General features: G+C 48.7%; 1 protein-coding gene across 3 annotated transcripts in view; it reads right to left on the bottom strand.

The window, feature by feature from the left end:
- The window catches only part of lrba (LPS-responsive vesicle trafficking, beach and anchor containing), a 106,049-nt gene that overhangs the window by 60,428 nt on the left and 30,720 nt on the right, over positions 1–14,901 (bottom strand). For 2 of the 3 annotated variants that reach the window (XM_085912282.1, XM_085912280.1), the window contains exons 26-34: positions 14,232–14,335; positions 13,722–13,829; positions 13,447–13,588; positions 12,978–13,335; positions 9,900–10,042; positions 8,505–8,589; positions 8,200–8,333; positions 7,530–7,591; positions 787–851 (exon numbers count right to left, since the gene is read on the bottom strand). In XM_085912282.1, coding sequence (XP_085768408.1) covers positions 787–851; positions 7,530–7,591; positions 8,200–8,333; positions 8,505–8,589; positions 9,900–10,042; positions 12,978–13,335; positions 13,447–13,588; positions 13,722–13,829; positions 14,232–14,335 — 1,201 coding nt within the window. The remainder of the gene's footprint in view (positions 1–786; positions 852–7,529; positions 7,592–8,199; positions 8,334–8,504; positions 8,590–9,899; positions 10,043–12,977; positions 13,336–13,446; positions 13,589–13,721; positions 13,830–14,231; positions 14,336–14,901) is intronic. The other variant, XM_085912281.1, reaches the window with a different exon arrangement.

A 14,901-nucleotide genomic window follows, 5' to 3' on the forward strand; every position in this document is an offset into this window, starting at 1 on the left:
AAGGTTTAGAAGATTCGAGAAACGGCCGTGCAACAGCCGTAAAACTAGGGGTGAAAATAAGCGCAGAGAATGGGCAGAAAATCGAATTTGCACGTGAGAGTGAGACGCCGGCATCCCGGGGTGCGGGCGATAATTGATTTGTTAACGAGATGCGTCCGACAGTGTCCCGCCCTTTCGGCGCTTATCTCTACTAATCAAACACGCATGTTGGAAAAAAAAAACTGGCCGCGTGGACCCGAGAGGTCAGCGGTGTGCAAAGTGGAACAATAACAGACGAAGGGCCGGAGAGGAGGGACGGCACGGGGGTTGGAGGGAAGCGGGCGGGGGTCCGACTGTAACCCAAGCCTGCTGTTTCAGCGCAGGGCAGCAGGGGAGCGGAGGCGCTGGGGCCACAGCAGCCTCTTTGGCCCTGACCCAGCCCGCTATCAATAACCATCGTGATGCCAGCACACGCAACTCAGGGAAGAAATCAACTTTTTAACAGTGTTTAAGTTTTTTTTTTTTTTTTCCAATACTAGATCGACTCAAAGAGTCTCAGTTCAGCAAGCATGAGTTTTCCTTATTATAATTAGATATTATATATCGAATAATAATTACATTTAATAATTATATAAATTATACATATATATATAATTAATAATCATATATGGTCTATAATAATACAAATAATGATTATAATATATAATAATTATAAATATATTACATTTTGACCCTAGAAGATATTTCTTCGTATAATAATCATACATTTTGACCTTGGAAGATATTCCTTTGTTTCTGATTGCTTACCTGCCTTCGTTGACCAGCTCGATAAAGGCCAGTCCGGCGTTCTTCTGGATGGAGTTCTGCCATTCCTGCAAGCACAGCGTAAAAAAAAGTCAACATTATCCCTTTGGATGGTATTCAGTCAAGCCAAAATATATGAAAGAGGTTCTGCTGAAATCATCCACTGCTGAAACACTGGATGGGTGATGGAAACGCTAACATGTTACATTGGCGTGAGAATGAATGGGCAGGATTGAAAGAGCCGAGCTCAAAGTGCATCCATCATTCAAAACAACATACAAATTCCCTCGTCTCTTTGACCGGCGTTTTGCTTTGGAGGTGTCAGTCCAAACAACCCTAGACCCGCCATCGGGGGACGGCGAGACGAGGAATGGGGGCGGGGGGGCGAGGCGGTCGGTCTGACTCTCATGTTCTGTTCCAACATTTCAACACCTTTCGACGCGAGCGTCAAAAGAATAATAAAGCAACAAGGTTACGGGGGGCCGGTCTGAAGCCGGCCTGGCTTTTTTTTTTTTTTTTTTTTGCCCTCCCCTTTTCCCTCACTTCCTCTCCAGGGAGTTGGAGAAGTATGCATGAAAAACCTCATGTGAAAGAGTTAACGACTCAACTACTTTTGAAGAAAAACAAGACGTGCCCCTCCAAGCGGCTGCGCTACATATTCCACATCACTTAATACAAATGAGCCGTGTTTTGACGGGACGTTTTATTGGACTCTGAAGGTCATTCTGTTAACTGTATAGACTCGTTTCTGAAGTCTTTCAACTGTGGAGACATAAAGACGGGACCTTCTGAGGATCCAGTGATCAGAAAGCAGTTTTTGGAACTCCTGGCAAAATTCCCGCAAAATGTCTACGTCAAAACAAAATGGCGGACTTCCAATGTGGGCATAGCAATTTTTTTTTTTAGACTAAATTTTAATCATAACAATTCAATTTAGCTTAAATTTAGCTTCAGTCAGCTATCTTGTACATGTGGTTAAAATCTCACCGCAATCAGACCCCAAAAACAAAAATGTCCGCCTTAAACCAAATTGGCAGACATCTTGCATTCTTGCATCAACTCTGCTGTCATCATGTCGCTAGCTAACAGAGGAAACCGTTTCTTCGGACCGAGCGGCCCTTCGGTAAACCTAAGAAGTCCGCGGGGACGAGGTGGAGGGGTCGGAAGGAAAGATCCATTTACAAAACCTCCCCCGTATAAACCCCGACGCCTTTCGTGCTGATTTGTGAAGAAACGCGTGCGAGCCGAAGCCATCACGGCCAATCAATCGGGGAGGGGGGGGGGGGCAAAACGGCCTGCGCGCCGTCACTCGTGCGGCCGACAACACCCGCCGCGCTTAACCTCAAACTCAGAGCTGCTTTTTGTCCTGAAGGATCCGATTGGCATTGACCGTGTTTACCGTGCGATCCAAACAAAACGGGTGCATCGGGGGAATAAGAGGCCCGGCGAGAAAAGAAGTCTCGGCGACCTCAAAGGTTGAAGGGCGTTTAAACTAGGTTGCCTGCGGCCGTGGGGATATTCCAGACCGGATTTCAAATAAACACCACAGGAAGTCGGGCCATAAATAGAGTCTCTGGAGGAGCGAACGTTACATTTCCTTTTCTGAGATTTCTTGTAAATACTCGGCAGACGTTTGGTACAAAAATTGCGGCTGGCTTGGGGCCGGGCCGAGTGATGTCATTGCGTCAACGGAATTTGGCGACGGATGAAGTGCACGCGCGCGTCTACCCTAAACAATGCGCCCACCTTAATAAAAAACACCCGCGCTGGATCACGACGACTGCCAAAGCGGAATGGCGTCCTCGATTAAATGTTAAACAGGTCCGGCTCGGGGAAAATGCTTTCGACTCAATCCTAATGTAGAACACGGAGACGTATTATGGAAAAAGTCGCTCGGAATTTTCAAACTTATGATTGGCCAAATGCGCTTGAGAGCTGACAAATGTGAATTTTTTTTTTTGGGTCACGTTTTGTTCAAAAAAATAATAATAATTCAATGTAATTTGAACATTTATGGCAAATTCACTCACTTGCTGCAAACGGGACGAGTTAACTGCACAACGGAGCGTCCGCCGGCGAGGCTCGAAAACGAGCTTTGACCAACGCCATCGGCATTTGGGGGACACAAGACTAATGGTGTCATTACTGGCTACGAGGTGGCTACTCTGGTGGAATTAAAAAAGCGATGACCCCGATCTGAGGAGCCAGCTCGCTGATGGAATATTGGATTTTTGTCTGTCCAGCGGCTTTTATGGCTTCAATTGGTGGTGGTGGGGGGGGGGGGGGCGTATGACCACCAGCGCCCCTGATGAGAGGATACAAGCATCCATTTGTGAACTCTCACCTTTAACCCGACCCGCCGACAGACGATAGGGTCGGGAGCGTGGGCCGCCCCCTTGATCCCGATTGGACGCCGCGGGGAAAATTTGCCGTCACGGCCGAAAAAATTGAACGGCGCTCGGCTTGTTGTGTGTTCCGCGGCCACGACGTTGAGTCTAAGCACACATGCCGCGCACTTCCGTCATTACAGCTGATTATCCATAATCAACATCCAAATATACCGCCACCGAGGCTGAGGAAAAGCAGGCCTCCGGAGGAGAGCGAGCGCGGCTTTCAAAATCAAGAAAAACTAACAAAAAAACAATCATGTCTTTGCTGCCCCCGAAACAACAACTCATTTGTGCTGTTTGATGGCATTGCTCATAATCACAAGTATTTGTGTATTTGCAAGGCCGAGGAAGCAATGAAGAGAGGAAGGAAGGAAACAAGGAAGGGGGGAAGCAAGCAAGGAAGGAAGGAGGGAAACAGGGAAGGAAGGCATTAACTAATAAAACAATCTTCATATTTTGTATGTTTGATTTCTACACAGGGTAAAGATTGGACTGCGTTTTAATGACGATAAAACACAAGCCGGTGTTGCAGCTCAACGTCGACGTTAGCTACGTATGCGAGCTAAACTGTAAATGTCCTAATAAAGCGGTGACGAAAGGTGCGAGGCAAAGTTCAAGGGTGAAACATTTGCTTGGCGGTAATTGTTTCCTCATGTTTGGTCCAGAAGTCGTTCAAAGGAGGGGACCCGACGCTCACTAAAAAGGCGTAATAGCCGTCCAGGGTGCGACAACTTTTTGAGGCCCCGGCCGGCGCTGGGGAGTGACAAGAGTGAACTCTCCTTTTTGAACTATCAATCACGGCCGAGATGTTAACGAGCCTTTGCGTCTCCGTCTTATCCGAAGGCTCCCGAACACGTTTTTTACCAGCGGGGTGCTCGGCCCAGCAGCGGGGGAGGAACATAAGAAAAGATTCCAAGGTCTTTGGGCGCAGGCCACCCGCCAGGTAAGAAAACATCACTCTGAGGCGGACGGGCGGGCGGGTCGAGAAACGTCGATCGACCGAAACGCAATTTCACAGCGCGTTTGTCGGAACAACAAAGCCGAATCGAATTGAAATCTTTCAAGGAAATGTGCTTTTTCAAAACGGTTTGCAGGTGTTTCCAGCATGGGAGACTAAGAATGAACTTTGAAAAAAAAAAAAAAGGCTTGCGACTATTTCGCAAAAACTGTTAGCAAACCAATTAGCGACAACGAAAAAGTGCGTCGTCGCGCAGGCTTTGATGAAGTTGCATTTTCCATCACGCGTCCGTCCCCTTGAAGGACTCTCTCATCTGATTCTCGACTTGCCTTCCTGCCAGGAAGCCCCCCCCCCCTCCCATTCCTTCCCCCGCCGCCCGCATATCTGGCAAAATTAAGTGCCAGTTGGTGTTAGCGTGTTTTCTCTGCATCTCGCTTTTCCACGACGTGACCCTCTGAAGTGGAGAATGACGGCAGGGGGGGGGTACGCAGCGCCGCGTGGCACGACCGTGAGGGAAGGGGGGAGGAAAGGGGGTGGGGGGGCAAGAATAACACTTTGACTCGCACCGGGCTTGAACTTTTCGCTCGGCCGCTTGAGCGCGCGGCGGGGTGCGCCTTCTGACAGACGGAGGGGAAAATGATGGGCCGAAAAGTATTTTTGTCCCCCCGTATTCAGCGCATTCCTCGCCACTTCTCTCACCTCTCCGCCCGGACTCCCCGAGCGGTCGGCGCAACGTGGTCTGCGACTGATCCATCAAAGCCCCGCTCGGAGGAAATATGAGCGCCGAATTTGATTTATTGCTATTCGGAGGCCGCGTTCCACTTGAAACAACTTAGACTTGCAAGTAAGACGTCATAAAATTTCTTTACAAGAATCTTTTTTTTTTTTGCCTTTTTTTATAGGCAAGTTTTGTCAATTCTCTAATAATTCATACGATTCACATTTGCTACATTTCGCGAAGGAACGCTTCACGTCGACTAGGCTGCTTTTCGCCGACTCGGGACTTCCTTGCCCTCAAAGTTGGCAAGCGCTTCCTGGTTTTGGGACGACCGAGTGGACTGAGGCCGTGAACTTCTTTCTGGCCGTTAACCTGGGGGTCAACGGGTGAAAGGGTCAGGAGGAGCCAAGTGTTTGGGGAAGTCGACGTCTGTCTCCCCGCAGGCGGACCCGAGCGCTGCCCATCTGTTAAACGAGTTAACGCTGACCGGAGCCACTGGGAACAAATGATCATGTGCCCTAAGTGGATTACTGGAGAATTACGGTCACCGCTAATTGTTGGTTATTTATAGTTCTTTCGGTCCTTTTTTTAGATTTAGGCCGAGTCGAGTGGCCCTGCGCTACGTTTCCTTCCTTCCTTCCTTCCTTGCCACTCATGTTCCCGAACGCATTTTTGATAAATGGTGGAAGGATGGATGAGCTGACAGAGGTCCGGACAATAACGGCTGATCTACAGGACACAAACGCAGCTACTGGGGAGATTGATGGGCCTCGGCGCACACACTGCTCGACCGGTACGGTAACCCGTGAGATGTTTTCCTCATATCGGCGCCGGACCGAGGGGGAAGAGCGCCATCCTTGGCGCCTGAGATGTTATTTATTCATTTGAGGCTTTAAAGAAAAAAGAGTGAGTCGGATTTAAATCTGACAAAGATCGGGAAGAAGTCAAGTCGTCCATTTTGGACGGAGGCCCATTGTAGGTGAGGGGAATCAATATCAACAGTTAATGTCCGCTCAAAATGGGCCTTTAATTGGAAAGGCCGTTGTTGCTGCTCAGAAAAGAGCCGGCCATCAAAGAGCGGTTTACCATCGCCTCCTCAATAGTGCCGTGATGGGGCGGCCTCTCGGGGGTCCCTGATTAAAAACTGCTCTGGAGTCCCTCGCCTCCCGACCCTTCACCCCGGCTCCACTCCATCTCGACGCGCGGGAAATTAATTAAAATTTCACACAGAAAGAGTGCGATCGCATCGACGATGAGGTGGGCTTGGGAATCAATCATAAACATCACCCCCCCCCCTTTCCGTTCGCTCAAGATGGCCGCCCGGGCGCTTCCTGTGGGAGGAGCGGGCACTTCCTGCGCTCTGGCGGGGAGGGGCCGGCTAAATGACATCATCAATCACACACAAGAGAACAAACACGCGCAAATGATTACATGCAGTAATTTAGCCCGGAGGAAAGTCTGTCCCTGCGTTCGCCTTTTTCTTGCTCACAATAAAATTACATTTGCATTAGCTGTGAAAGAATTTGGCCCAGATGATTTATGGAAGCAATCAACACTGTGCGAGCCAATCCCAGTGATTCCCTGGAAAAGTGTGTGTGTGTGTGTGTGTGTGTGCCTGGGTGTGTGTGTGTGGAGATTAGGTGGGAATGGCTTGGCGCAAAAGGAGCATAGCCAGACTCGGGGACCAAAAAAAAAGGGAGGGGGGGGTGGTGTTGGAAGCAGTCGGGCCTGGCTGGAACAATCACAGAGATTCGGCCTTTGATTAGATTAGCATTAAACAACACTCTGACAGATATGACAAATAGCGGCATTAGAGCCTGTCATTCTCGCCTCTATCTCGCCGTACTCTCTGCCGTTAAGACGTACTCCGACGGCACGGGAAGGGGTTAAAAAGCGGGAGACGGCATACGGCCAGATGGCAGCTACTATTTATTTGCCAAATTAAAGCTGATAAAATAAAAAAAGGAAAGCGTGGTTTCAAGTGATGTGCCATTAATCAGATGTGGGATTTTGGTAGCACTGTGCAGTAAATTGAGAAAAACTATCGGGTTTTTATCAGCGATCCTTGTGGCTCGAATATAAATACACTATTTCCTTAAATAAATAAATGTAACGAGGTTTTTTTTTCCAGTTAAGATGGTTTTATATTCCAAGTATTGTAGCAAATGGTCACAACGGCCATACTGGATTCAGATTGACGGCGGTAAAGGAGCGGCGTGATGCTAATCGGCTATTCCGCGATGACGCTATCGACAGCGGCCGTCATCGATCCGCCCGTGGCTGCTTATGATCCCGGAATTAGTATTCATGAATGTGGCGGCAGGCTAAATAAACTTGGCAACGCCAGCGCCCGGGAGACAAAAGGGCCAATCAATGCAAAGCACTATCAAAATCGACATCATCCCGCCTGGGCGCTTCGGGGCCGAGGTCAAAGGGGAGTCGGGCGGGTCGCCCACCCTTGACCCGTGCGGCCGATATCAACGATCAGAGGTGCCTTCGATCCGGTTTCTCGAGCCTCGCTTGGGAGGGGGACCGGATCGGGAATGGAGAGATAAGTGAGCGGATGTGCCCGTAGTCCCGACTCTTGTTGTTGTTGAGGATTTAGTGGACTCAAGGTGAGGCTGATAAATCAAAACTACGGCAAAGGGCATCTGAGAGAGAAGATAAAGATGAGACTTGCCTGTGAACACAGCAGCATGACGAGCTCCACCACTGAACTGCTGGACTTTATGCACACCAGGCCTGAGAAAGGGGGAGGGGGGGGGTCACAATGAAACAGAGTTGTTGTTATCTGGCAAAAAAAATAAATAAATACGGGCGTGGTTCCGGCGAGCATCGACGTGACTAATGAGCTGACATGCTGCGAATGTAAACTAATACATATTTGAGCTTTGTATTACAGGTCCGACTAGGGCCGGCATATGTCGGCTATTGATCCCTAATGGCCGAGCGTGGGGACATTTGAAGAGATCAAGGAGTGTCCGGCCGCCCCAGACCAAAAAATGGGACATGGATATGTACAAACACACACCTCCTCCCCCCAGCTACATAGTGACCCCCCCCCCCTTCCCCCACTGCAACTATCAATCAACTTTCCATTTTGTTTGGTGGCAGCAGACATCCCAAACACCGCTATTAGGGGCCTGGCCTCTGACCCGGGCCCCTGGAAACCTTCAAGCGCTGCTACCGGCTCATCACGAGATCGAAAGTGTCTTTAGCGAAACCTCAATGGTTGGGGAAAAAATAAAGAATGGAACTATTTTTCAACGAATAAAACAAAATCCCACAAGCCCCTATTTTGGGGGTTCCCATTTGACCCAAATGCCTTAAAAGTCCGATAAGCTACTCACTGGTGCCCTCGATGAGGAGCTCCTGTCCGTGACTGCCCAACAGGGTCCGGGAGAGGAACGGTGCAAAGTCCACAAAGATCTCTCTGAGGAGCGGGGCGGCCTTCTCCAGGGCATGTTCCAGACGCTCAGAGATGCTGGAATATAATCATGAAGAAGACACCGTGGGCAAGAAGTCAGGCAACTCCAGGTCAAGGTCATGTTTTTTTTTTTTTTTTTAATGGGGGACCACTTGAATCAATACAAAATGGTATGTACATGAATGTGCGAGTGTAAAGGCTGGTTTAAAAAAAAAAAAGATGAATCACCTCATATTGGGGGCTGTGTGCTGGGTCACAGGGGAGAGCGGGGGGACAGATGGCAAGCTAGCGCTAGCTGGAAGCTGGCCGCCTGCTGCAGGGGGAAACCACACAACTCTGTTATTAGTCTGGACTCGCACTCAGAAACGCACACACACACACACACACACACACACACACACACACACACACACACTGGAGGCAATACATTATAGCGGCCAGCGAAGCGCCATAACCGGGGCCTGGAAACATGCCTCTTATGAAATCATACAATGGCTTCCATTCAAATGTTGGGAGGGAGCGATTTATGGTGGACTAGGGCAAGTGGGGGTACAAGTATCATTTTTATGGTTAAGATAGCGGATGATGTACTCCGGGCACAATACGTCTTCCTTATCAATTTACAATTCAGAGCTTTTCATGACGGAGGCCTCTAAATGACATACTTAGGGCTCGGTAATGTTTCACTGTCACTCGCTTAGCACGCCCCTCCCCCCTCCCGCATCCCCCTGCGCCGAGAAATAGGCTTGCACAATTTGGAAAGTGATCTCAATGAAAAGTATCGGGATTTGATTGATTTTTAAGTGGCACATTGGCTACTATGGGGTTATTTATTGGAAAAAGAAAATAGGATAGGCATAAATCACAGAAATGGAATTTAAAGCCGGGTTTGCGGTAGCAAAGTGAAGCTGTCGGGGTCGTACCGATCGCGTGCTGTGATTGTAGCGGCGGCGCAGCGACGTCGGCGCTAAAAGGGAATCTGTTCTAGCGGCTAGCGGAAAAATTGCGCCGACTCGTAAATCACGGAAACTGAACTTCTCGCGACGAAACTAAACTAGCCTCGTTGCTCTCAAAGGTGCTTTATGACGTCATTGCGCATGGAGGTCGGAAGGCAGGAGGTTGCGCTACGCCGGCTACATTTGATTGATCAGCCAGTAAATGGGCCTCTTCGCGCCTCGTAAATAAGATTATGCACCAGGAGGATTAAACTCCTTGCTTGTTTTTCCAGTCTCCGAGAAGGGAGAAATTCTCGGGAGTGATGTGCGTGTGTGATGAAGTATCGCTGATTGAAAACAAAAATGAATGTGCCCGTCAGTGTCCTCTGTCACTACATTGAATTGGACGTTTTTATTTTATGCACTCAAGCAATATATTTGAGAGAATATATTTTGCAGATATTTTCTAAATTTAATTTGAAATAAATAAATAAAATAAAAAATCACTGAGCTGGAGTTTTATATGATTAAATGTCTCACTGGCGAGTGTAGTGAGGCTTTTACGTAAGCAAGTTATGTTGCACAAGGCACAGGGAAGAGTAGCATTGTTGAATCAATATTGATTTCTTGCAGAGCCAAGTAATTCAGTTTGAGTCGTGCATGTGTGTGTGTGTTTGTTTCTGCTGACCGTCTGCAGAGCTGCTGGTCTGTGATGCATCTCCAGAAGAAACCACAGCCACCCCATCAGCGGGCGACATGGCGGGGGACACGGCGGGGGCGGTCGGCACCGGAGATGTCGCGCCGGCTTTCTTGGGAGCAAGGACGACACTCCTGCGCCGCAAAAAGTTTGGAATTCAAAACGATGCATTTACAAGGAACACGCAAAATCTTAATCAATTCTCCATGATTGATGCTCTTCTATATTTTGGGGGAAAAATACATTTCAAGGCATGAACTGGTTCATCTTTTTCTTTCAATGTGTTTTTTTTGTTTTTGTTTTTCCGGGTATCCCAAATGTGTCCCCTCCAGATGAGAGTGAAGTAATGTGGTTTGAGCCAGCGCGGTGGAAACAGGCAGCCGGCCGGGGAGGGCGAGCGTTACGCTGCGCTGCAGATAAGCCGTCAGGTCTGGAGCACGGCGCTCTGACAGAGCGCTGGCCGTATCAAAGCGAGGCCGGCCCTGCTTATCCGTGCTGACACAGGGGAAGCAGAGCCTAATCGCTGACTGCTGTTGCTGCTGCTGACACGCGCTTGCGAGACGTACCGTCAAACACGCAACGTGCATGTTTAAGTACAGTAAAAGCAGAAAGAGACCAAAGGCGAACAAAGTTGATGTGCCAGCCAGATGAGCACAGTAGGTAGAAAGTATAGAAGATCACGAGCGCAGTCCTTCGGTGTGACTTGATTCCATTCTTCGCCAAATTCAATTTTGCGCCATTTGCGGAGCTTTAAATTGCACAGTTGAAATCAATGGGTTTCGCGGACTGGAAGCAGGGCCGGAGAAACTTTATCAGCTAATTTTAGCTTCTGTTTAGATAACCACAACGCAGGACGTGCCTATCAGGGATCTGAAGAAGAGCGCCGCCGCAAACGTACGCACAAACTCACGAGTGCGTAAATAGTGTGTTTGCGTGGAGCCTTCCATCTGCTTGTAAAGGAACGGCTAAATTATTCAGCAGGTCATTAGCCACACTTATCATGAGTGGGTCACCCCGGACGATTAATCAGACATCAGCAACGGCGACTAACCACAACAATGTGTGTGTGTGTGTGTGTGTGTGTGTGTGTGTGTGTGTGTGTGTGTGTGTGTGTGTGTGTGTGTGTGTGTGTGTGTGTGTGTGTGTGTGTGTGTGTGTGTGTGTGTGTGTGTGTGTGTGTGTGTGTGTGTGTGTGAGAGAGAGAGAGAGACAGAGAAAGTTTAAGATTTGCTACTGAAAGTTTTCATGATTATCCTCGTTTTTGCACCGTGTCAATCATATCCAGTCGTCCATTTTGTGACGTTTGTCATTTACGGTCGGCCATTTTGAAGGCCGTTTTTGAGAACTTCTCCTGGCCGCTGTTTGTTTCTGACACGGCGAGAGCGAGCTTCCTCCCGGGGCGCTCCATTAACAACACTTCAGCGCCGACACGAGTCTTCTGTACACGCACGTCAGGAATGCAAACAAGCGCGCTACGTTGTATATCCCCGCCGTCCGACGCTCGCACATTCTGCTGATCTAAATCAGCGGCTTGTACAATGACACTGTTTGGTTCTGGTTTGTGTCAGCAAATATTTGCAGACTGCCTGTCATAACAGGGGCACGGCTGAGAAATGGATGGGAGAAATCCACCAGGTCTGTGCTAGTAAATAAATCAACCGAGGAGGAGGGGGGGGGGGATACTTCACCCTCTGACCCACATTCAGTTTTTATCAGGATTTTTTTGCCCCCCCCTCCCTTATGTCACTCTCGTAAATCCAAGCGTCTGGACTGGACGAGAGGTGTCGTGTTTTGGCAAACGCGTCCGTGTAGAATGTCAACTGGTCTCGTTGTCGTGGTTTGCTTGTAGATGCCTGAAGTGATGGACGCGGGAGGTGATTAACTACTTCTACAAATCTACAACTTTCAGATTCTCATTACCCGTACCACAAATTTAAAAAAACTTATGAGTGCCCTCATTTTGGAATTAGTTACAGATTAATAATACTTCAACGATTGGGGCGGGGGAAAAAAAAAAATCATACTAGTTACGTTAGCCTGGTACCACTATTCATTTTCATTTTATCAAGTGGCGAGCTTCATCTGCCCCATGGTGAGTGTTTACGTTAAAGCCTCTTGCAGGCAGGCCCTGGTGGAAAAAAGGTGTCTGGCTGTGAACTGGGGCCTTTGCGTGCCTTGCGGGAGGAGACTCCCCGAGCTGTTGCTCTATGATTTCCAGCGCTCCTTCCCCGTAAAAGCGGCCGGCGTGCTCAGCGGGCAGGAGCCAGTCTAATCCCCCTGATATGAGAAGCACCCGCAGACCTGACAAAGCATTCCTCAGATAAAGACACACGCCGTCATCGCCGAGATGCTGCGGAATTCCCATCGTCGGGGGGTTGGACTCGCTGACCGACGGGGAGGAGGTGTTTTCTTCAAATTGTGAGAACCTCGACTTTGTTGATCCCCCCCCCCCCCCCCTGCCGTCTCTTAAAGTCCAAATGTAAAACAGACTTGAGAAAGCATCCTTCTCACCTGGGCCTGTCTGCGGATTCACCACATGAGCGTACCGAGCATTTATAGCGGACGGAGTCACGATCCCTCGGTTCAAAGGGGATTGTGTTACAAAACGTTCCTCTGGATCCTCCGGAGGTACGGCGCTGAGATGTTTTCAAGGTCAGCAGCTTTTGTCAGATATGAAACTGTCAAGTTTGAAAAGGAATCACCATATGGAGTCACCGGGGGGAAACCAGCGTTTGTTCGCCCACCAACACGCAGGAGAAAAGTGAAAAAGCAGTATTTGACATATATCACCGCCCACGGGTAAAATCTCGGTACGTCCATTTTATGACCACTTTGGCATGGGATTTTAACATTCAAAACCACTGACAGCTCCATCAAACACACAAGAACAAAAGCTGACGAGTGTTAATTTGTTTGAAAAAATATATAAGTCTCATTGAGTTCCATTGACGAATATAAATGTCAAACATCCATTTTATCTTTGAATGAGTTAAAGGGGCTGGAAATGTGTTTTATAAATTAGAACGCTGTCAAATGTATTTATATGTTCGTGTCAAGAGTTGCGCTCACCTGTCAAAAGATCGAATCTGCAGGGAATCCCTGGGAACGTCGCCCACGCCCGCCACGCTTCCCAGAAAAGCGGGTGGCAGCAGTCCGGCGTCCACCATGATGTCATCGGCCGGGGCGCTGACCAGGCTGCGCAGGATGTCCTTCACGTTCTTGCCCTTGGCATCGACGGGTCTGACCTCGGAGGACAGCGTGGACAGGGCCTCCGAGACGGCGTCGGGGCCGTGAGCCGTGCTGCCGGAGGACGCGTCGGCCTCGCCGGCTGCGGCGACGGAGGCGTGATCGTCGCCGATGCCGGAGTCGTAGCGGCGGAGGGATACGCCGTTTTCCGACTCGGGCCCGGCGGACAGCGCGCTGCTGTCTATACAGAAGGTGAACGTGCTGATTAAAAATTCCAGTAATTAAAAAAAATAATAATCTTTCAAGGTTTCAAGTGAGGGTCAGTCATCATTTCAAACGGGACCTTCTATACCTGTGCTGCGGGCCGACTGCGTTCGCTGGGGATGCTTGTTGTCCTTATGAGGCTCCAAAATGTCTCGGTACTTGGACACCATGAGCACGGAGATGAAGTAGACCACGGCCAGAGCCAAGAACTGAGCTTGCTTACTGTCCTCCTGGAACAAAACCAAACATACTAAACGACATCTGCGTTGACTTGTATTCATTTCAACCCTATCAAGGACACATTTTTTTTTTTCATCGAATGGTTTAACCCGACCATGCGTGTGCGTGCTTTTCACAACTCACGATATCACGGAAGACGACGGCCCTGAGGCGGTTGATGTCCATGTCCTGCAGTAGCCTCTCAAAATCCCGTACGGGAGACATCCCGCCTGACACGGCATCCACGGGACTCTGTGCCAATCAAAGAGACATTTGATTTGTTCGACAAGACGTAAAAGAGTCAGGGGGGGGCTCGGGTTTCCCCCGGCGGGACGGCGGCGTCCTTAACGTAATGGCTTTTGTATAGAGCGGGCTGCATTATAGATGAGGTTTAACACACACACGGCGGCGGCGGTTCAGGGAAAGAGTGGCGTGACTTTTACTGGAAGTCGCCCGATCAGATCAACAAAACAACAATGACGAAGTTGGGGGGGGGGGGGATAATACAATAAGCCGCAAGCTAATGCAATAACGCCTGGCGGTCGGTCGGTCAGTGGGTGGTCAGTCGGGAGGGAAGGGCAGAGCTTTAATCTGGTCTGGAAGTTACCACAAGGGTGAAAAAAAAAAAAAAAGGACACCCTAGGTTGGACTTGCCTGTGCGGACGCAGATTTGCCGGGAATGGCGGCGTTTGCTTCTTTGCTGAATTTCGATTGCGCCTGCTGACACTCCAGGCAGTTTCTCACCGCCATTGCGCAAACTGCAAAGAGGAGAAAGAGGGATGCTATTAAAAACTAGAATTTGCAATTTCTGGAGAAATTGCGTGTGAAGGCGAAAAGCTGAATTTTTTTTTTGGGGAATACTGTGGAATGATTTTGGAATGAGTTGAATTTCTCGAGAAACGTAGAATTTTGAGGTGAAAAACGGAATTTTGGGGAATTTGGTGGAATTTAGTGGAATTTGGTGGAATTTCAAATTTGAAAACGCGGAATTTTTGGGAAGTGGGAATTTGGGGAATAGCGTGGAAGAATATGAAGAGTTGAAAGCTGGAATGGGTTGAATCGGTTGAATAATGTGGAAACTAGAGGTGAAAAACGGAATTTTGGGGAATTTGGTGGAATTTGGTGGAATTTCAAATTTGAAAATGCGGAATTTTTGGGAAGTGGGAATTTGGGGAATAGCGTGGAAGAATATGAAGAGTTGAAAACTGGAATGGGTTGAATCGGTTGAAAAACGTGGAATTTAAAGGTGAATAACGGAATTTTGGGGAATTTAGTGGAATTTGGTGGAATTTGGTGGAATTTCAAATTTGAAAATGCGGAATTT

The sequence above is a fragment of the Syngnathus leptorhynchus genome, chromosome 5 (genome assembly GCF_054491065.1).
Source record: "Syngnathus leptorhynchus isolate UIUO chromosome 5, UIUO_Slep, whole genome shotgun sequence".
Lineage (NCBI taxonomy): Eukaryota > Metazoa > Chordata > Actinopteri > Syngnathiformes > Syngnathidae > Syngnathus > Syngnathus leptorhynchus.